The following is a 24314-nucleotide window of genomic DNA, read 5'->3' as shown; positions in this document are numbered from 1 at the left end:
AATTATCAGTTCAAAGGCAGAAGAGTGGTAAGGGCTAGGCAATTGGAGTTAAGTGATTTGCCCTGGGTCACACAGTTAGGAGGTTGTCTCTTTTTCTGGATCATCACATCCATCTCTTGTCCTTTTAGTATTGATGTTCCCCAGGATTCTGCCCTATGCCCTGTTGTCATCCCTTTTTACCCATGTTTGCTTGGCAGTCTTATTGGGTGCTATGGCTTCAAGTGTCTTATCTTTAAGTTACCACCCAAATCTGTTTATCTAGCCCTAATCTTTCTTTTGTACTCTAGTTCACTTACTTATCTACTATCTACTGAATTTCTCTCCTTCCATGTTCCATAGACACCTCAAACTCAGTATTTCCAAAATGGAAGTCATTACCCCCTTCCATAAAAAACACCTTTTCCCAAATTTATGTATTTCTGTTGAGAGTACTATTATTCCATTACCTAGATTCATAAATTTAAAGTCATCCTTGACCCTTTCCCCCTCCTTATCCAAACTCTAAAGTGTTTTATTGATTCCACTTTTGTGGAATCCATCCTTTGCATCCATCCTCTTCTCTACTCATATAGGCCTTTATATTAAATGTTCAAGATCTTATTACTGTTTTCTGGACTTCTTTAATGTCTGAATTGGACTCACTTGCCATTATTTTTCTTTTCAAATCCATCCTCTACAAAACTCCTAAAATAATCTTCCTAAGGCACAGTTCTATTTATGCTATCTTCTTTTTCAAAATTCTTTTCCACTTAACTGTTTCCCACAAACTTTTTAGCCTTGTATTTTAAGGCACTCTTTTATTAAATAGTCCCCACCTACCTTTCCAGGCTCATTTTATATTATTACCCTCCCGGATGTTTTGTGTTTTCCAACCAAATACTAGCTGTTCCCTGAGCTTATTATTCCTCTCTGCTTCTCCTCATTCACACAATCCTGTCCCTGAAATGTGTTCTTTCTTCAGTTACTACTCTCAGAATCCTTATGTTTCTTTAATATTCAATTCAGGTGTCACCACACCTACAAAGCCTTATTTTGCACTTCACTGAGCAGCTAGATGACTCAGTGAATGGAGCACCTGACTTGGAATAAGCAGGATCTGAGCTGAGATCCTACCTCAGATACTTAATATTCATATGATCATGGCAAGTCACTTTATCTCTCTGAGCTTCAGTTTCCTCATCTATAATTTGAAAGAGTTGTGCTCACTGGCCTCCAAAATCCTTCTAGCTGTAAATCTGTGATTTTATATGATTTTTTAATACCAATAATATTCCTTTCTTATATGGCCATTTATTCAACCATCTCAAATTGATGCATTCTCACTTTGTTTCCAGTTCTTTGCTATGACAGAAAAGTGTTGCTATGCTTTTATATATGTAAACCTTATCAAGCCTCTGTCTTTGACCTCCTTGGAGTTTGTGCTTAGTACCAATATTGCTGGATCACATATGCACAGTTGAATGACTTTTTGAGTGTAACTCCAAATTTTTTACCAGAATACCTGGACCAGTTGACAAGTCACCAACAGTATGTTAATGTGCTTATCCTTTCACAGTCCCCATACACACAAAATTTCTATTCTCATTTGATAAGTATGAAGCAGGACTTTAGAATTGTTTTAATTTGTATTTCTCTTATCAGTGATTTGGAGCATTTTTATATTGTTGATAGCTTCTGTTTTTCCCCCCCAGAATTGATAGATATTATCCTCTAACCATTTAACTACTGAGAAAAAGTTCAAGTTTTTTTAAATTTCTTATCAATTCCCTAAATATCTTGGATATCAGACCTTTTGATCAGAAATTTGATGCAAACACTTATTTCTGAATTAATTATTTCCCTTTTGCTTAATGAATTAATTTTGTTTGTGCAAGAGCTTTTTAATTTGATGTAATCAAAATTGCTATTTTTATCTTTTTTTTATTTTTATTTTTAATAATATTTTATTTTTTCACCTATTACATGTAAAAAACAATTTTTTCATAGTCATTTTAAAAAATATTTTATTTGATCATTTCCAAGCATTATTCATTAAAGACATAGATCATTTTCTTTTCCTTCCCCCCCACCCCCTATAAACGACGCGTAAATCTACTGGGCATTACATGTTTTCTTGATTTGAACCCATTGCTATGTTGATAATATTTGCATTAGAGTGTTCATTTAGAGTCTCTCCTCTGTCATGTCCCCTCAACCTCTGTATTCAGGCAGTTGCTTTTCCTCGGTGTTTCTACTCCCACAGGTTATCCTCTGCTTATGAATGGTGTTTTTTTCTCCTAGATCCCTGCAGATTGTTCAGGGACATTACACAGCCACTAATGGAGAAGTCCATTACGTTCGATTATACCACAGTGTATTAGTCTCTGTGTACAATGTTCTCCTGGTTCTGCTCCTCTCGCTCTGCATCACTTCCTGGAGGTCGTTCAAGTTCACATGGAATTCCTCCACTTTATTATTCCTTTTAGCACAATAGTATTCCATCACCAACATATACCACAATTTGCTCAGCCATTCCCCAATTGATGGGCATCCCCTCGTTATCCAATTTTTGGCCACCACAAAGAGCGCAGCTATGAATATTTTTGTACAAGTCTTTGTGTCCATTATCTCTTTGGGGTACAGACCCAGCAGTGCTATGGCTGGATCAAAGGGTAGATATTCTTTTGTTGCCCTTTGGGCATAGTTCCAAATTGCCCTCCAGAATGTTTGGATCAGTTCACAACTCCACCAGCAATGAATTAATGTCCCTACTTTGCCACATCCCCTCCAGCATTCATTACTTTCCTTTGCTGTTATGTTAGCCAATCTGCTAGGTGTGAGGTGATACCTCAGAGTTGTTTTGATTTGCATCTCTCTGATTATAAGAGATTTAGAACACTTCTTCATGTGCTTATTAATAGTTTTGATTTCTTTATCTGAGAACTGCCTATCCATGTCTGTCCCTTGCCCATTTATCAATTGGAGAATGGCTTGATTTTTTGTACAGTTGATTTAGCTCTTTATAAATTTGAGTAATTAAACCTTTGTCAGAGGTTTCTATGAAGATTTTTTCCCAGTTTGTTGTTTCCCTTCTGATTTTAGTTACATTGGTTTTGTTTGTGCAAAAGCTTTTTAATTTGATGTAGTCAAAATTATTTATTTTTATCTTTTATAATAGAAAATGTATTGAATTTGGATTCAGACAACTGGTTCAAATCATAGTTCTATCACTATATGATAACTATGTGACCTTGGGCAAGTCACTTCTTTCTGTTTCCTCATTTGTAAATTGAGAGGTAGATTAGAGGTATGAAACTCATTCTTTTTTTTTTTTTAAGTCCTTACCTTCCATCTTGGAGTCAATACTGTCTATTAGCTCCAAGGCAAAAGAGTAGTAAGGGCTAGGCAATGGGGGTCAAGTGACTTGCCCAGGGTCACACAGCTGGGAAGTGTCTGAGGTCAAATTTGAACCTTGAAGACCTCTTGTCTCTAGGCCTGACTCTCAATCCACTCAACTGCCTCCGTGAAACTCATTCTTAACCTACACTAAAACATAATTGGGAAATGTTTTACAAAATAAATAAAAATACAGTTCAACATGGATATTAATTTGAAGTTTTCTATGCCCTAATTAAAATGTAATTGAGAGATGTTTATAAAAATATAATAATGGTAATTTGTATTTTTCTCAGTCAATATGCAGCTCAAAGCGGTCTTTCAAGTTTGACATCAATGGGCTCAACAACCTGTAGGTCCCTTTTGGCTCTGAATTTGAGTTTGTGATCTATCCTCTGTCACTAGATGGTTACATGAAGAGTTATTCCAACTGTTTTATTGTTGAGTAGTCACATTATCTAACATTTAATAAGCATCAAGTAAACATTGAGTATTAGTAGTAAACTTTATACACAGGGACTATTGTAAAATGGAGATTTGAACCCTAGACCTCAATCCCCAGAAGTTCTTGGTATTTCCCAGAATTCCCTATAATCTCACCTGAGTTTCCACCTGGGTGAGATCACAATGAGTATTTAACTGGCTCTCTGCCTAACAGGCGCCTCTCTACCCAGCCATTGCAGTGGTTTAGTAAGTAAGCTAAGCACAGGCATTCTGAATTGGCTAATCAGCCATGGACAGTGGTATATTTTCTTTATTCCTTGATTTTCTAATAATCCTTAATAAACCTCACAAAAATATACTATTAATATTACTAGAGACTAATTTAATTTTTTACACTATCCACATATAAGCAAATTAAGAGATTTTAGCTATGATATATTTGGTACTGAGGCAGCCAGGTTGCACAGTGGGCAGAGCACTGAGTTAGATCTGACTTTAAATCTGGTCTTAAACACTTACTAACTGTATGACCCTTGGCAAGTCATCTAACCTACTTTGGTTTGCCTTGGGTGCCCTTATCTGCAACACAGGGATTAATAATAGTTCCTGTGTCATAGGGTTTTTGTGAGGATCAAATGAGATATTAATGGTAAAGTTTTTAGAGCGGTGCCTGGTAGACATTATGTAAATGTTAACTATTATTATTACTCAAGGATTAATTCTGTAGGAGAATAAATTAATTAATACTTTAGCCACATAATAAAAATGCTATACTTAATATTTTATAATTTCTTTGTGTAATGTTGTATCACTAATTTTCAATAGTAAAGTCTGTGTGAAATTGTTTTTGAAACATTTTCTCAGAAAAAAAAATTTTTTTGCAGTGGAAAGATACAATGAAAATGCAAAGTGACTATTGTGTAAAATGTTGGCATTTTCTAGAAAATTTTAACTTTAGCAGAGTTTTAAATACTTCTGATGTAAAACCTTCCTCCTGGGAAATTCATTTACTTGACAGAAGGCACGTAAGAAAACATTTATTTGGAAATAACCAAAACTGACTTCTCTTCTAGGCGTCACATGAAGGCATTTGATTAATGGTCTATTGTAGATTGCACATTGATTTCTTTGAAGCTAAATGGATTCCAAAAGTTAAAACATTTTCTCTGTTTATCTCTTCCCCATCTTTTTAATATAAACTATTCCTATAAAGTGTTTTTTGTAGGAATATTGCTGAAGAATGTTTTTTGTTCTATCAGAGAAGATATAACTCAGCAGCAGTTCTAATTCAGTCATAAGCCATAGGGTTAACCAGAAAAACTCATAACATTAATATTAAACATTAATGTTAGATCCATAATGAAGCAAACTGAAAAACTGTACTGCAATTTGAGTTTTAAGTACTACTTAAAATAGTAAATTGCTGCAATTTATGTAATCCTGAAAAGCATAAGAATGCTACATTTTTATTGATATTAAAGTACTACTTTGACTTTGAATAGTTCTCCAATTCAGGAAAGTTTATACTACTATTTCATCAGCTTAAGATTTTGCCATTTATTTTTGTTACTAAATTCTTCCATATTTGAAGTATAAATTTGAAAAGAAAATCCAAAAACATTTATTCTGAAAAGTTTAGAGATCAATTAAATTTTAATCCAGATATAAAATTTTAGTACTCCTTTCACTGATTTTTTTTTTGGCTATATTCTTTAACATCCTGTATAGTGATAGGATTTTGAGTCTGGAATGATTTCCTTGATCCCACCTGGAGCTACATTTTTGAGCTTGAAAGACTGTATTCCTGCCTTGGCACTTCCCATTGTATATTGGGGATGGTAATGTTTGGTGCCTTGAAATTGAAGTTTTAATGCATTATTAACTAAATGGCAATAAAGCATTATCTGAACCAGCATATATATATATATATTAATCCTTTCTTATGTGATGGTCAGAAAAGTACTTCTAACTATGTAACTTCTTTGCAAAATCCCAAAGCCACTTTTTTGCAAGTCTTCCTTTTTTGTGTGAGTTGATGGATTCTCTGCAAAATGTATATTATGCCGGATCTGGTCTGATTGGGGGGAAAGGGGTACTACGGAACTAGCACTTCCTTCTTTTTTTTAATTATTCTTCTCTTGATGCAGCCGAAGATCACATGAGCATTTTGAGTTGCTATATCACAATATTGACTGGCGTTTTCAGTCCACTAAAATTCCTATTACCTTTTTTTTCTTTCAGAAGAATAATTATATAACTGTGCCTCCCCCATCTTGTAATTGTGAAATTGAGTTATTGAATCCACAATTAAGACTTTATATTTGTCTCTATTGGCTACCAACTTAGATTCAGTTCTAGCTTGTTAAGATATTTTTTAATCCCGACTCAGTCATTCTTGCCAAATGGTATCCTTTGAAAACTTAATAAATGTTATCTCTTATACCTTTATCCAAGTCATTAACAAAATTGTTAAATGACATCAAGCAGAGTGCCCTGGGTCACTTTACTGGTGAACTCCTACCAAGATGACATGAAATCATTAATGACTATTCTTTGATCCTGGCCATTCAGCCATTTCCAAATCTATCTTTCATGTTTTCCATCAGGACAGTATAAAACTGCAAGATTTAATAAACTTTTTTTAGTCCTGATCCATCTTGACCTCTATAGCATTTGACACTATTAACCATCCCACACTTTCCTTATATTCTTTGATCCAATGACACTGACCTCTCTGCTGTTACTGAAAGAAGACATTGCAGCTTCTGACTGGATATTTTCAATGGCTATCCCTCATGCGTGGAATGCTTTGTTTCCTTATCTCTCCTTCCTTCCTTCCTTCCTTCCTTCCTTCCTTCCTTCCTTCCTTTCTTCCTTCCTTCCTTCCTTCCTTCCTTCCTTCCTTCCTTCCTTCCTTCCTTCCTTCCTTCCTTCCTTCCTTCCTTCCTTCCTTCCTTCCTTCCTTCCTTCCAGTCCTAATTGAAATCCTACCTTCTTTGGTAATTCCCAATGACTCTTAATTCTAATGCCTTCCCTTGATAATTTCCTATTTATCCTGCATATATCTTGTATGTACACAGATGTGCATTTTTGTCTCCTCCATTAGATTATGACCTCCTTGAGGGCAAGGACTTTTTTTTTTGGCTTTCTTTGTATCCCTATCTCTTTTCACAGAACTTGGCATGTACTAGAAGCTTGATAAATATTTATTAACTTCTCTAGCATACTTTCTTTTTTCTGGGTTTTGTGACACTACTCTCTAGGGTCTTTTCTTACTTTTTCTGGCTTCTCCCTCCTTACCTTCACCTCTTAGAATCCCTGACTTTCTTCAGGACTCAACTGAAATGCCACCTCCTATAGCAGGACTTTCCTAGTCCCTCCAGCTACTAAGAGTCTTCCCTGCTAAGGCTGCCTTGTTGTCTATGTTTCTGTCTGAGAGAGAGACAGACAGAAGCTGAGACAGAAACAGAGAAGAGGAGAGGAGACAGAGAGATAGAATATGAATTCTTCTGCCCACTCCCCAATGGAATGAATATAAGGTCTTTGAGAGTAGGGCCTGTTTTTGCTTTTTCTTTGTAGCCTAAGCATTTCTTAGTATAGTAGTAAGCCCTTAACAATTATTTATTGGTTGCTTGAGATGTTTTAGCAAATCCTCTGCTAAAATCTAGTTAGGCAATATAAATAGCATTGCTTTGCCCAGACTGTTTGGTAACCAAATCAGAAGAGGAAGTAAGATTAGCCTGTTATTACCTGCCCTTGATAAAGCCATGGTAATTCTTTATAATCCACTTTCTTTTCTAGACATTGACTAGCCATCTCTTAATAAAATGCACTAGATTTTTTCCATAAATCCAGGTCAATGTCTCTGGCATACAATTTGAAGACTTCCTCTTCCTTTTTTTTGGCATTTGTTCCTCTAATCCTATAGACCAGTGATGGTGAACCTTTTAGACACCATGTGCCATGCCCCCCCACCCCTCAGATTGAGTCCTACACCCTCTTCCCCATCTCTCCTCACCATACCCGAGACAGGGGTGGGAGAAAGGGAAGGAGTAGCCCGGCTCTCCATTCAGGCGAGAGAGTAAGCACTTCCATTGGGTATCTGGGCAAAGGGGCAGGGAGGCAGGATGGAGAGGAGGAAGAAAACAGTTCTGCCTGAGGCCCTCTGCCTTTCTAGTAACTAACTGACAGGTGATGGCACACATGCCCACAAAGAGGTCTCTGCATGCCATCTTGGGCATGTGTGCCATAGGCTCACCATCGTAGCTATAAGTCATCTTCTGTTTTCCTTCTCTTTAATATATTACTGACAGTGTCTCAGCAGTTGACTAGCTAGTGAGCATTTTAAAGCTCCAATTATATGCCAGGTACAGAGTTCAGATATAGGTACAAAAAAACTGAAAAAGTTCTTACTGTCATGAAGCATATATTCTGTGGGTAAGACAACATATACATCTTTTAGTACATGCAGAATGAATATAAAAGAGTTAAATATAAGCAGTTTATCAGGAAAAGTTTTGTGTAAATTTATTTTTTAAAATCTGAACTTAAAAAAAAACACCAAATAAAGGATCATTTTCACATATGTTATAGAACTAACTAACGGACTTGTTCATGAAACTGGAAATATCTGTTGGGTAGAATTTGATCTTCTAAAAGGTTTTTGAGCTATTCCTTGAAGGAAGAAAAGGATTCTATGAACAGAGGTCATCTCCGCCCCTACTTTTAAGTGTGTTTCATTTGGGCCAAATAAATTATTTTAATTCCTCGAGGTCAGTAAGATACTTTCTAATTATCTCCTTATTTATATTGGATATCAACTGTCTACTAGCTAATTTATTCTTTCTTTTATAGTACAAAGATCCTTCTTAATAGAGAAAACTGAAACAAATTTAAGAATTGAACAACTTTGCTTTTTCTCTTTTTTCAGTTATTATTGCCCTATCTTCCCTAAAGAGTGGTCTTTTCCCTTTGGAACTCTTCTTTCCTCCAATAAAGCTAAAAAACAACAAAACTTTCTGGTGCCTTTAGCTTCCTTACTGGCCTTAGCTCATTATAAACCCTAACACTCTGGATAATATTTATATGAAATTGCTTTTGTATTCATCCTCTGTTATTTGCTTTCATCTTCTATGTTTATCTTTTTAAAAACTTAAGGTGATTGATGAGTTTTCTATTCACCTGCATTCATTTCTTTATATAACTTCCATTTTTCCTTTTCATTGGAAATTCATTCCTTCATTTCCATTTCATTCATCCTTTGTGCCTACATTTCATTATTTCATTCTTGAGAGTTTCCATCTCTCCTGGGCTGATTTTCCCTCTAGAATTTTGGAGTATGATGTTCTACTTGTCCTGCCTCTGAACCCTTTGAAATTGTTCTACCCGAATCTTGTTTCATGTCAGTCCATGCCCAGGTTTCCTTTCTTTTATCACAAATTATAAGAGGGAGTGGTCATTTCTCCCTCAGGATCCCCATCATTTCCTATGCCAGCAACAAGTTCTTTCCTGTTAGTGAAACTCAGATCTAGAATTGAATTTCTCTTTGTTGGTTCTTTCACTTTTTAAAGAATGGGATTATCATTAAAGCTGTTCTGCTTTTGACAGAGAAAGGCCCGTAGCAAATGTCTGGATAATTGAAGACCCTCATTACTATTCTTATATTTGTGCCAGGATTATAATCAATTTCCAAAACTCTTCATGTATTTCTTCTTTCTGTCTTAGTGGTATATGCCCATAACAAAATCTCTTCTGTTTTTTTCTTTCATTGATCTTTACCCAAATGTTCTCTATCACAGAATCCCCTCTGGTTCTCAGATTTTCTCACATGAACATATCTAATTAATATACAGCGTTAAATAACTTAATGGTCCAAAACTCTAGAGAAAGTCAACCCAGGTGAGATAAGAACTTCTCAATAATAGGGCACAGTTGGACATTTCCTATGAAGAGTTTGTAAACAAACATTTATTAAATGCTTACTATTTCCTAGGTAATGGGCTAAGTGCTAGGGATTCAAAAAAGGCAAAAAATATGCCCTGCATTCAAGAATGCTATATTGTAATTTGGGAGACAAGATGAAAATAATTAGGTACTTATAAACTATACAGAGTTGATCAAAGTAATCTGAAAGGGGAAGGCATTAGAAACAGGGAGATCAGGAAGGCTCTACAGCAAAAGGTGGATTTGAACTGAGTCTTGAAAGAAGACAATAGAAACTAAAAGGCAGAGGTGAGAAGGAGAGCATTCCAGGAATGGGATACATAGCCAGTACAAAAGCACAGAGCCAGGAGATGGGAGTATTATGTTTGAGGAACTGCAAGTAGACCAATATAACAATCATGAAGAGAAAGAAAGGCATAAGAAGGTTGGAAAGGTAGGAAGGGGCCAGGTAATAAAGAGCTTTCAATACCAAACAACTTTGTATTTTATCCTGGATGTAATAGGAAAGCCATTAAAGCTCATTTGGAAGGGTAGTAGTCATGGTCAGACCTACACTTGGCAGCTTCGTAGGATAGAGGATAGATTTGAGTGGGGAGAGATTTGAAGCTAGAAAATCAATTAGAACATTATTGCAGTAATAAAAGTGAGATATGATAAGGTCTTGAACTAGGATTGTTACTATATGAGTGGAGAGAAGAATTTCACTGAAGTTGGGAGCCTAGAGCAATTGGAATGATGGTGATACCCTCAAAAGAAATAGGAAAGGAGAGAGGAGGCAGTTTTCAGGGAAAGATAAGATCAGTTTGGGATATATTGGGTTTGAAATTCATAGATGGGACATTCAGTTTGTGATGTCCCAAAGACAATTAGAGGTGCATAACTTTAGATGAGCAGATATCCTAGACCTGTATGTAGAGATCTGGAGATCATCTACATAAAGATAATTGAACCATGATGATGAGAGGAATTCCTTCTCCTCCCTCTTTTTTAATGTACTATTTCTTTTGAAAAAGATACACTCATCCATAGCTATATCCTAGGTATGGGTCTCATTTCATCAAAATCTTGGTGATACTTCTTAGATCAAATTTGCCTTCTTGTATTACGATTTATAATTCATATTGCTTATTACTTAAACTTTGTATACTTAACATATAGACATTTGGGACCATAAGTTTTATTTTTAGATCTTTTTCTTGGTTCCTGTCTTCTGAACTTCCTGCATGTAACAACTGATATTTTTCTTACATTTTATCTACTTAATATGAGATCTAGTTTTGGGGGGGGATATATATATATATATATATATATATATATATAGGCAGTTTTCTCTCTCCTGTGTCCCTTGTAGAGTAAAGCCCTTTTGATTAAATTTGCAAGACACAAGACAAATGCATTTTTAAAAAAATGAAATTGATTTTTTTTTAACAGCAAAAACTGATATTCTTTCCTCCCCCTTTCCTGAATTTGTTTCTACTCTTTGTCTCTGGCCAGAAGCCTGTGACTCCTACTTTTTAAGCTATTATAGAACTCCAAATTATGTTCTCAGGTAAAAATTGAAACTTAAGGTCATTTCCAAAATTAGTTATTTCTTTACATCCCTTGCCTTCAGATGGCAGTAGTCAGTCAGATGTCATTTGTACCCATGTAGTCTTCATTTTATTATCCAAGACAAAATTATCTTTGGCAAGATAATTTGTACCACTATGAGTCAGCAGACATAGATAGTCATCTTCTGTTTGGGCATATCTTAAGAGGTTTTCTGTTATATCTAATTCATTCCATAGAAACTAGTAGACTTCTATGCTGTTTTCAGGTTGAAATATAGCTGCTCTAGCATCCCATGAGCTTGGAGTCACCCTCTGCCATTATTCTTCTCTTCTTCCTTTGAACCATACTGGATGATCATTTACTTAATAGCTCCTGTACTTCTGTTTTTATTCCTTGTAGGATAAGCAGCTGCTTCTTCCTCAAAGCATTGTGATTGCTCTTCAAAAAGTTTCATATTTGGGTTTTTTTAATTATAATTATACAGTGGCTCTTTCTTCTCTCCCCCTTTTCTCCTCTGTGTTTGACATTCTTCTATTTGCCAACCTTCTTTTTTTCAATAGTCAGTTTCATTGAAGTCCCACTTCTGGTTTGTTGTTGTTGTTGTGTGTGTGTGTTTTTTTTAAAGGAACACTTCCATCAATTCTGATGCCCTGGAATATAGTAAGATATTTCTTGAGTCTCTTCACCTTTTTCTAGGAGGGACACCAATCTACACTTTGAACATAGGGAACATTTATTTGTCTGTGGCAGACATACAAATATTATACAATCAGTATGAGTCATTACAAATTCCTCTCTGCTTTCTGTACTGATTGAAATTGTGAGCCCCACTTTTCACATTTTTAATGGGTTTTTACAACTCTCCTCCTCATTAATTCAGACCTTTCTAGACTTCTATCACTAGGACAAAGACAGCTTCATTTAACTTCCTTTCTCTTCTTTCACTAACTTCTTATTTGTTTTATCTACTTACCCTTGCCTTAGCACCTATCTTCTCCTTTAATTGACCAAGTTCCTAATTGCTGGAAGACATGAATAATAACACAGCAATTGTAGGACACTTTTACTATTCTTCTGATGAAAGGTAGAGAGATAAGTCTAACACTACCAAGAAAGGAAAAATCAAAAGGAACAAGAAGGTGTAAACATTAGTAAAAAAAAAAAAGACTTTAGTAGCTTCCAAGTGGTTATTTTTTTATGCATATTTTCAATATCCTATGGTATCCTTATCATGGGCAAGCATATAAAGAAGTAAAATGTAAAAAGGTACAAATAATGCATACTTCTTTTGCAGAGAATAATTTAAAAAATCATAGACAATGATTTAATTCTTATATTTGTCTGAATTCCTTATTATTGTTTTTTTTCTAGCTGTATGTAGACATACCACTTAATGCAGACCATCAACAATTATTTTAAGTGCTCCAAATCCTTAATAACAATAAAAATCAAAATCAAAACATACCCGAAATTTTATACCTATCAAGTGGCAAAAATGACAAAAAGAAATAGGACTGAAGGGGCTATAGGAAGATAGATATACTGATATAGTTTTGGAACTGTGAATTGGTCTAACCTGGAAAACAATTTGAAATTATATGAATTAGAAACTCCAAACTATTTATGCCATTGATGCAGCTGTCCCTATACTGGGTGTGTAGTAATGGGGGTGGGGAGGGGACCTTCAGAGATAGGAAGGAATGTCTCAAATGTATTTAAATATCCAGAGAAGTTTTTAGCCTGCTCCTCTTGCCCCCCAGAACCCTGGAAATGAAGTTAGTGCCTATTGATCAGGAAATGTCTGAAAAAATTGCATTATGTGAATTTAATAGAACATTATTACATTATAAGATACAACTCATGGAAAGTTCAGAAAACTGTGAGAATATTCATGAAATCATCCAAAGAAAAGAAATTAGGAGCAGGAGAACCATATAGAGTGACTGCAATAATGTAAATGAGTGTGACACTAAAAGGCAGCTGAACAAAATGAAATATGTTTGCCAGTACTGGCTCCAGATGACAAATGATGAAACATACCATTCTTCTCTCTGTTGGGGTTAGTGGAGAATATGAATACCGAAAGATACATAAGTTTGTTAGACATTGTGTTGATTGCTTTTTCTTAACTGTTTTTCTTTGTTAACAAGAGAGTACTGTATGTGGTAAGGAGGAATATTGGGAAATTACTGTGGAGTAAAACCCCCCAAAATTCAATAAAATTTAGAAAATAAAATTACTATAAAGACTACAGTTCCATAGGCCTTTACATAGCTTGTCAACTCTGATCTAGAATATTGTGTCTAGTTCTGGTTGCCAAATGTTGAGGGAGGGGGAGTAATTGCATCTATTAAGAGCTTACTTTGCCTAGCATTCTATGCCTGGTTGGTGCTACGAATGCAAAGAAAAAGAAAAATAGCTTTTGCCCTCAGCAAGCTTTCTTTCTACCTAGGGAAAACACAGCACCAAAGGGAGCTGAAAAGCAAGGGAGTGGCATTGTTGATTTAAAAAAAAATGCCCTGGGAGAGGTGGTATAGAAGTCTGGAAAATCAAGAGTACATCTGGAATGGAAGGAAGACTGACTTTCTTGGGTACTTCCACAAAATGGAGACCTCAAGAGGAATTCACTAGAATGAGAAAGTGACAGGCCTAATGGAAGGATATTCCAGGGTGGGAAGGCAGCAAGGGCAGTTGGATAGTCTAGAAAGAGGAGATCTTAAGTACTGAGGGGAATTCCAAGATGAGACAGTAGGAAAAGCATGGTTTTGAAGTCCAGAAGTTTGTTGACAAGCTGGAGAACATCCAAAGAAAGGACAGTAAGGATGTAAAGAAATATTGAGGCCATTCTATCTAAGAACTGACTGGAGGAACCAAGAATGTTTCTTCTAGAGAAGAGAAGATCTTTGGGGAACATGATAATTATTTTCAAGTATTTCAAGACTTTTCATTTGGGAGAAGGGAGTGTGCTTGTTCTGTTTGACTTCAGAGGGCAAGACTAAGAGTTGGGTATAAAATAGATAACTAAAACATTTATTAAGGGTTTTCTACTTGTTAGGCATTATGCTAAGTACTAGGAATACAAAAACAAGCAAGGTTCAAGAACAAGCTGTTCTTGGTTCAAGAACAAGGTTCAAAACAAGCTGTGCTCGAGAAGCTTACATTCTAGTTGGGGGGGAAGACACCTAAGAGGGAGCCGGAAGTATGGGTGTCTGTGCCAAGATATGGGTATGTATATGTCCTGGAAGTGCTTGGGGGAGAGGGATTAGTGGGGATGATGGATTCTGGGCAAGATAAAGCCAAAGCTGTTCCATTAAGTAAGGTCTAAGGTCATGCCAGGAGGAGAGACCAATTAATTCCCTGATTGAGAGGAAGAAGATGGCCCCATTAGGCCAAATCCCCATCTACAAATGGGATAGAAATGGCTACCAAGTGCTAGAGAAATGAATTTTAATTCACCATAAAGAAACACTTCCTAATGATTAAAGCTGTCAAAAATGAATATACACTAAATTAAGAGATAAGCAGACTGTCTTAGACATTTCCTAGCTGTAAATTCTTGGGAGAGTTATTTAAACACCACCCTATCCCCCTGAAACCTATGTTTCTTCATATATAAAGTGAAGATAATAATAACCTCTATCTCACATGGTTGTTGTTCTCCTCTTCCTATAGGAAGGATGGAGTTTTAAGACAAGTTGTTCAAACTATTATACACTTAGTCATTTCATAGGTTTTATCTACAGATAAATCAATTCTTGAAATTCTAAGTTTCAGACAACCCACTTAAAAATAAACTGAAAGCATGATGTATTTATAAATGGAGTGTTTCTTGTACATTAAGGGAGAAAATATCTAATACTTAACTTATTTATTTGTATTACTACAATTTTAATTTTCTTATAATTTATAACCTGATCTAGACACATTATTTTTCCTGTTTTCACTGCATTTCCTTATATTCTTACTCATTTTTCAGAAATATATCTCAATTTAATTAAGAAATATCTGTGAGTAGCATAAGTACTCAGTATTTAAATTGGTCCTTTCCTTACTTTTGGTGTCAGTTATTTGTTAATGATTTTGGTATAAAGCACTGAGAAATTTATTTTTGCTGTGTTTGTAAATGTAGTAAATAAATGTTAAGTTTTGTAAACTTAGTGGTATTAGAAGATAAACTGTTTTAGAATCAACATAGCACCATATTCACAGCATGATGATGATATCTCCAAACCAAAACTATATGTATGTTATAATTGTTGAATGAATAATTTCATCAATAAATATCAAAGCTAAAAGAGCTAATATAACTTGTGGTACTTAATGAAATTTCAGATATCCTTTTTGTAATTTTGTAAAGGTTAAATTCTCTAAACTTTTATTTTTTATTTTGTGATGCAGGTGGCTATAAAAATCATAGATAAATCTCAACTGGATGCAGTGAATCTAGAGAAAATCTACAGAGAAGTCCAAATAATGAAAATGTTAGACCACCCTCACATAATAAAACTCTACCAGGTATGATTTAAGCTTTCCAGTTTCAGCTGTACATTTTAATTACAGAATTACTGTTCGTTTTCCCAGTTGTAAAAGAAATATAATTCTAACTTTTATGTTCAACTGAGTGGGTTTGATATTGACTATTAAGATTATCTCTAAGTGGAAAATGTTGAAAGTGAAAAGTGAAATGCACTGATACTTTTCTACATCCAGATTGGACCTGAGGGTAATTTTATAAATTAGACTTGAAGATATTTTTAGTGAACATGTCTAATTATGAACCAGTTATGAATTTGGAGCATCTTAGTAATAGTGTCCATGGTGTGGGCATTTACTTTTTTAGCTTCAGAGTACCTTGTTAAAATTTTAAAGTTTATAAAGTCTATAACGTGTACATTCGTTATTTATTTTATCTATAATCTAGAAATAACTATGGCTTATATTTTATTTTAAATTATTTTATCAGCTATGCTTACTAAGATGAGTTTTTGAATGGAAAACGTCTGCTTTTTCTTAAGAAAATACACACTTAGGGCAGTTAGTAGTAGCACAGTGGATAGAGTGCCAGGAATCAGGAGGACCTGGGTTCAAATCTGACCTCAGGTACTTTCTGGCTATGTGACCCTGGACAAGTTACTTAACCCCAGTTACCTAACTAATCCTTGTTGTTCTTCTGCCTTAGATACTTAGTATTGATTCTAAGGCAAGGTAAGGATTTTTTAAAAAGAGAATTGATAATAAGATGGAAGGTAAAATATATCTAGTGTTTAAAAATTGTTATAAATATCCCAGTTGATAATATATAACATTTTAAAGTTTTCAAGTCATTAATATTTGGATTTTTTTCTGGTTTGAAAACTGTTTTTCATCTATGTATAACAATACATTTTTTCATATGCTTTAGAATAAAAGAGAATTGAAGAGGGGTTGTTGTTTCTTGGCAAGACAAAGCCAAAGCTGTTCAAAATATTATATATTCTCCATCTACAAAAAGGCATTATAAATATCATGTAATATCCCAGCTGGAAAAGGTCAAAAGACCATGTAGTTCAACCCTACTGCTTTATAGATGTGAAACACTGAAGCTTAGAGATATAACATGACTTGGCCGAAGTCACACAGCTTACTAGTAAGTGGTAGAACCAGAATTCTAAGCTCTTAAGTGAAAGCTGTGGTGACAGAAGGTATCCAATTATATAAATCCCAAGTATGAGAAACTAAGGCCCAAACTTATAGCTACCAGGGAACTGCTTCTACATTCAAGCAGTAACAGAAACTTCCTTTTCATCATTCAGTTCCAGGAGATTCACTAATTCTGTGCTTCCCTTTGAGTTGTAAGTGAAGCACATTTTAGTCAAAGTCTTGAAAGATCCACTCTTGTTACTTATTTCTACCCTTCTTGATCATCTACCATTGATAAGCTGGAGAATGTTCAAAGAACTAGAATGGTGAAGGGCCACAAGTCCATGCTAAGCAAGTATCAGTTGAAGGAAGTGTATAGTGTTATATGGCCTGGAGAAGGGAAGGTCTAGGGAGGGCTTGAAATATTATCACATCATTTGAAGACAAATATATCTTCAAGTATTTGAAAGGATATTATGTAAAGAGTGATTCAACTTGTGTTTGACTAGAGGTCAATTAAGAGCACTGGGTCAAATTTGCAAAGGGGCAAATTTGTAATTGATGTCAAGAAAAATTTCCTAACATAATTCAAAAATGGAATGGACTGCTTCAGGAATTGATGGGTTTTCTCCCTCATTTAGGTTTTTGTGAAGCTGGGTGACCACTTGTTGGGTATGATATAGTCAAGATTCTTTCTCAGATATGGGCTGGATTAGATGACATTCTGAGATTCCTTCCAAATCTGAAATTCTGATTCTTTTTATTTATAGGAAATAGATGAAGGAAAACAAAGAAGGATAAAGGAAGAGGGAGGGTTTTTTTTACCTTGTGTTTTTGCATTTTCTAGCAATAGGAACTTGTAGGATCTTTAAAAGGACTATGCACTTGCTTTAGGAGCAAGAAAAACAGCTAGAGAAAAAATAGTAAGAAAAACTATTGTTTTTCTCATTGAGCTAATGAAGGAGAGAAAACTTTATCCAACCTCTAGGCCATCAAAAAAAAGGAGATAAAATGAAAGGAAATCCACCCCACATAAAAAGTGTCCTTGGGGCACTTTATGCCGTTTCCCTACACAGTTCCTCACCTTTGCTTGCCATTTCTCTCCATCCTTCCTGTTCTTTCCTCTGCTCATGTCTTTGCTGCTGCCCCAAATCGTGGAAGCTGCATAAGTGACTTAGAGTTTTCAGAGTTGCTGTCTTGTTATTGGGGTTCAATTTCAGTGCAGTTGTGTTCCAACATACTTAGAATGTATTTGCTCCTATAAACATCACTACGTATAGTGCAAAGGGTTTATATTTACATGATGCAGAACTATACTCCAACTACTTTATGAATAGAGTATATTTTCATGGGGATAGCCTGGAACCTAACAACTGTTTGTGGCATTGTTTCTTTGGGAAAATGTGTTCCAAGGACCAAACAACCAATTTATGAATGAGCTTTTAGAATACAATTCTTTCAAAACTGGAACTGCCTTACAGCAGAATCTTGCTTTTCTTAGGCTATTTTTAAAGACAGTAATTATAAGCAACTATTCAAATACTTTCAAGATTGTGGTGAAACTAAAGGCCAAAGTAAGGACAGACATTACCAGTGAGTCACACAGATAATTTTATCTTAGTCGAACCAGAGAAGTTACAATCTTATTAGTGTCTAACTTGTTGAGGTCCGAATAGTAGGTAGCTCTTAACTCAGTCTGATTGAGGAATAGGCCATTTTACAGGAAAAATAATTTTTAGTCTTTCAGCAGGTAGTAGCAAAGTTGTATTCTTTCTAATGAACATTATAAAAGAATGAGGAATAGTAATTAGTTTATGTTTAACATCGTGAATATATAAAAATTATCTTTCCAAATAAGCATAGCTTAAGAAGCCACATTTAAAAATTTTTTTTACATTATTTTCTAAATTAAGTTAAATAATTGTTATAGAAACACAAACATCAGGCTACAGAGAAGAAGCTTCAGGATGGTCTCTTTGAATTATATACTAGGCAGGTGTATAAAAGTAGTATCACAATACACTGATCAATCAATGAGCCTATTTATTTAAGTGCTTGCTCTGTGTCAAGCACTATTCTAGATATTCAGAATACCAAGACAAAAGTGAAACTATTTCCTCCCTAGCTAGACTAACCATTTTATCTTTTTCTTCTATTTTGTGGGGAGGGGATAGGAAATCCATGAGGGCTTTTGTTGGTGGGGGGAAAATAAATCCAGAAACAACAGGGCGTTCTAGTACAATGTTACATATGTCTTTTCTTATTAAGCCAATAAGAGAATGTGCTATAAAATAGATATTCAGGACTTCTGGGATGTGGATTCTTCTTAATGACTGTAACATTTCAAAACGGTCATTTGGCTTCATCATAGTCAGCTTTCCATTCATAACTTTAAAAAGTAGTTTTAATTAGGTAATCATATAGACTTTGATGTGGCCATTTCTTTTTTTTCCTATTAAATTAATATGGAATTCTTTATTAAATAGGTGATGGAGACCAAAAGCATGTTGTACCTTGTCACTGAATATGCCAAAAATGGAGAGATTTTTGGTAAGCTTCTTTCTTTTTTCTTTTTTTGTTTGAAAAAGTGTTCTGATTAGAATACTGTTAACCAGATGTTCTTATTAATACAGTTAGCCAATACACCACTCATGAGCATGAATTTTCAAATAATTAAAATTTAAAATGCACAAATTTTTTTTAAGGATATAAAATATATTTTAATAGTCTAGTTCTTTGACTTGTGCTGTGGAGATTGTACTGTTGAAGACTGGAATCCTTCTTTGAATATATATGAAGTTGAAAGGATTTTTTCTCTCACAACTCTGTCTGGAGTGAAGGAAAAAGTTGTGGCTTCAGGTGTTGTATTTGTAGTCTTTGAAGTGAGAAGTGGATAATTGTTGTATATATATATATTTTTTAGAGGTTTGATAAATTCAAAAGTCTAAATATTTTAAATTTTAAAAAGCTTAGACATATAATTTTTCGAATATCTTGCAAAGCACTTACATATGGATTTTATAGAATGGAGACTGAGGTTCAGTGGAGTAGAAATGTTAGTACAGTATATGTCTAGAAGGCAGACTTACATCCTGGTTCTGACTCCAAGGTCAGTTCTTCCTTTTTTTGGTCTTTTACTTCTATATACTTCTGGTCTACTTTTTAAATTTACTTAAAAAATTTTAAGAATAACTGTTTAGCTTTGGTTGTGAATGTCACTTGACTTTCAGGAAATACAGCCTATCTAGCCATAATCCTCTCCCTTGCCTCTTTCATTAGATTTTTTTTTTAAGGTTAATTTCCTTCTTGGACCTACTAAATAGTTTTGTTTTGTTTTTTTAAACCCTCACCTTCCATCTGAAAATCAATACTGTGTATTGGTTCCAAGGCAGAATAATATTAAGGGCTAGGCAATGGAGGTTAAGCGCTTGCCCAGGATCACAGCTCAGAAGGGTCTGAGGGCAGATACTTAACAGTTTTTCATTCATTCAGTAACTACTTACTGATATATGATATCTGGAGTTCTATATTCAGGTATTGTTCTCTTTGATACTAATAAGATGATTATGTGATTGTTTCAGATTTGTTCTGAAATGGAAGGATTTCTCATAATTTTTATGAATGATAAATTACATAAGTTACAAAATTAATTGAGTAGTTTGAATCTTATGTTTTTATCAGCTTTTAACCCATTGGAAAGGATTCAGTGAAGATGTCCTTTTCCTGTATTTTAAATTTTGAAAGTGATCTTCCACATTTTATATTTAGCTTGTATTTGACACAAGGGCTCTTGACTTTCCTTATCTCAAAACTCACCAAAAAGAAATAACTATCACAAGTAAGATGTAATTGCATTGCAAATAAGGTGCTAGAGATTGTTTTTTGCTGTGGTCTTTTGATATAGATTTGGGTTACATTCTTTGATATAAATCAAACCACAGTTGGAACATTAATGTATAAAACTGATTTTTTTATGTGAAATCTTTTATGTGACATGGTGGAACTTAATTATGAAAAAAAGGATCTGATTTATAAAAGAAAAACTTGAATCATTTTATAAATAAGTGCAATGAACCTAATTAGCATACAAAAAATATAGTTTTCAACTTTTTTATTGGCCTGATTAAATTGAACAAGAAAGTTGATACCGCTCATACCACTTCACTTTTACTTCTCAGTGAAACCTGCTGCTTAGGGGAAAGATTTTTTTTTTTAACTCTCCAGATATTTATTTATCTTCAACTCAGGAAAGAGAGCAATCTTGGGGAGGGGCATCCTCAACTCTTTCTTTCTCTTACTGCCTATCTCTAGTCATTTACCAAGTCTTGTCATCATAAGTTCTCCTGCATACATTTTTAGTCATTCAACTCATGTAGTCACTATTGCAGTACAGGCTTTTATTATTTCAAACTTGGACTATTGAAACCTACTTTCTGATTGGTTTACTAATTGGTTTCTAATTTCTTCTCTCAATCCATCATCTACATAGACTAGAAAATATTCCGCTTAAAGTATCTATTACTCCCTGCTCAAGAATTTTTAGTGGTTCCCTGATGCCTCTAAGATAAGATAAAAATTTCTCATCTTAAAGTTATTTATACTATTTTATTATTTCTATTTTATTTATTATTATTTATACTGTTATTTTATACTCTGCTCTGAGAAACCACAAACATGGCAAATATAGATAAGTATGTGAGAAACAATAAACATGATGAGTATAGAGAATCACAAATTTGCATGAACTGATACAGAATGAAGCAAGCAGAATCATGAAGACAGTATAAATAATGACAACAATGTAAAGAACATCCACCACAAAACAACTGAAAATGAATATTGCAGAATTACAAAAAAAAAATATGCCCCCTAAAAAAATGAAAAGATACCTCTTCCCCCAGCTTCACTCTCATTTCCACTCTTTTGCAAAAGTAGAAAATCCACAGTTGAACATATTTTCAGATTTTTTTTTTAGATATATGTTTTTCTGATTTTTTTCTCTTTCTTTTAAAAATATTTTTAGTCATAGGGAATGGTTCTGTAGGAAGAAAAGGAGGAGGGAAATAGGGGGAAATTTAGTTCAAATAAAACCAAAATATAATAGATTTGGTTTTTTTTAAATAATGTAAACAGAATAACAGCAATTACAGTCAAAGCTGAATGTTATGACAGTATAAAGAACAAGTTGCTTCAAGAAAAGATATGAGAAGATACCTCTCCCTGTTCCTTTATAAAGGTATGAGGGGACTAGAGTTCACAGGTATGGAATGTACACATAATGACAGATTTCTTTTGGTGTATTTGTTGGTTTTGATGTATTGATATGGCACTCAGAGAAGCATACAAACATTCTTAAGAAATTATTGGTGTGACTTTATATTGATAGGGAGAATTACCAACTCATTAACATAAATAAGGAAATAAAATCAAAGGGAGGAGTGGATTAGAGCTAGAGTTCAGTTTTAGGCATTTTAAATTCGAGGTGCCAGTGAAACATCCTGGTAAGAATAAATAAAAAGCTAAGATTGGAGCTTAGGAGAGAATTTTCTGCTAGAAATATGTATTTGGTAGCCAAGATGTAATAGAACACTGGTATTGGCTGCCAGCAAGATTTTCCTAAAGCACAGGTCTGACCATGTCAGCTCTCTCATCCCCAGCTTAATCACTCTGGTGGTTCCCTGTTGTACTTTCAGGATCTAATATAAACTCCTCTGCTTGGAATTGAAAGTCCTTTTATCACCTAGTTCTTCCATGCACTCTATGCTCAGCTGTGCTGGCCTAATTGCTGTTTCTCATACACATCACTCCATCTCCCAGATTGGGTGTCTTGTGCCTTTTCAGTAAGTGCTTCTCTTCAAGTTCTTCCTCCTTAACTTTTTGACTCTTGGCTTCCCTGGCTTCCTTCAGGACTTAGCTCAAATCCTACCTCTGGCAGGTCTTTGTAGATCTCACACTCCTTGCTCCTTGTCCCTTTCCTCTGAGATGACCTTCTATTTTCACTGTCTATGTCTTATAGGTACATAGTTTTTTTGCACATTGAGTCACACATTAAAATGTAAGCAGAATCCTAGAGAGCTGGGAACATGTTTTTACTTTTCTATGTAATATTTACCTTCAAGTAGCCTCACTTACTGGCATCTTGGTGGCACAGTGGATAGAATGCTAGACCTGCAGTCAGGAAGACCTGAGTTCAACTCTTGCTTTAGTCACTTAGTTTCTGTTTGCCTCAGTTTCCTCATCTGTAAAATGGAGATAACAATAGCATTTACCTCACAGAGTGAGGATCAAATGAGATAATGGTTGTAAAGCAGATAGCACAGTACTTGGTGCATAGCAAGCACTATGTTGTTAGCTGTTATTATTATTAATTACCCCAGTGATTGGCACATACTAAGTACTTAATAAATATTTGTTGCCTGACTGAGTTTTGAGTTCCAGCTGTGATGATGAGCAGGTTACTCTCTAGAATCCATTAACCTCCCAAGCACACTATGGGCTCCCTCCTCAAAAACTGACTCAGAACTCTGCTGAGCTATTTCTCAGGTCCTTTTGACTCTTCCAGGACCTCTGAGTAGATCCTGGTACTCTCTTCACAACAGACAAGACTGAACCCCTGATCTACCTTCTCAGAACTTTCAGAGAAGAAAAGTTTTAGTGGGAAAAAGATATCTGTCTTGAAATATTTGAAATCTTGTCACATGGAGGTGAGATTGGATTTCCTTTGTTTGGTCCAGAGGACTGCTGTATGAGCAGTGGATGAAAATTTTAGGAGCTGATTTAAGTATAACATAAAGAAAAATTTCCCAATTATTATAGCTCTTCCTTCAGACTGAGTAGGCTGCCCAGAAAAGTGGTGGGATCCCCATCACCAAGAGACTATGTATAAATTGGATTATTAATTGTTGAGAGTGCTGTAAAGAAAATTACTTTTTTTTCATCTTTGGTTTATACTTTTCATCTTCAGTTTCTGAGGACCCTCTTTAAATTTTGTGACTCGTTATTCTTTCTAAGACTCAATTTTTTCAATTGTAAAATAAGAATAACAACACCAGTATTATCTACCTCATTTGGGATATAAGGAAAACATTCTGCAAACCATAAAAAATGCCATACATAAGTATGCATTGTTATTATTAATTATTCTATAAAAATGATTATTAGAACTGTAAGGGAAGAATAATTCAAAAAGACATTCCAAAACTAAGATAAGTAATTTTCTTTATACCAGCCCCTGTCCGTACTCTGGTTATTCTCACCTCTGAACCTGTGATTATGCTTTCTCCCCATCCTGAAATACCCATTCAAATAATATTTTTTCTTTAAGACCTGATTTAATTCTTGTCCAGAAAACATTGTCACTGGTATCACCCAGTATCATTGGT

At 34.7% G+C, this 24314-nt stretch overlaps 1 protein-coding gene across 1 annotated transcript in view; it reads left to right on the top strand.

Moving 5' to 3' along the window:
* The window catches only part of SIK2 (salt inducible kinase 2), a 167315-nt gene that overhangs the window by 8305 nt on the left and 134696 nt on the right, over window positions 1-24314 (top strand). Inside the window, exons 2-3 of the mRNA XM_001371286.4 lie at window positions 15712-15828; window positions 19419-19482. Coding sequence (XP_001371323.1) covers window positions 15712-15828; window positions 19419-19482 — 181 coding nt within the window. The remainder of the gene's footprint in view (window positions 1-15711; window positions 15829-19418; window positions 19483-24314) is intronic.

The sequence above is a fragment of the Monodelphis domestica genome, chromosome 4 (genome assembly GCF_027887165.1).
Source record: "Monodelphis domestica isolate mMonDom1 chromosome 4, mMonDom1.pri, whole genome shotgun sequence".
In the NCBI taxonomy this organism is placed as follows: Eukaryota; Metazoa; Chordata; class Mammalia; order Didelphimorphia; family Didelphidae; genus Monodelphis; species Monodelphis domestica.
Note: the sequence above shows the minus strand (reverse complement) of the source record. Positions and strands in the feature narration are given on the sequence as shown.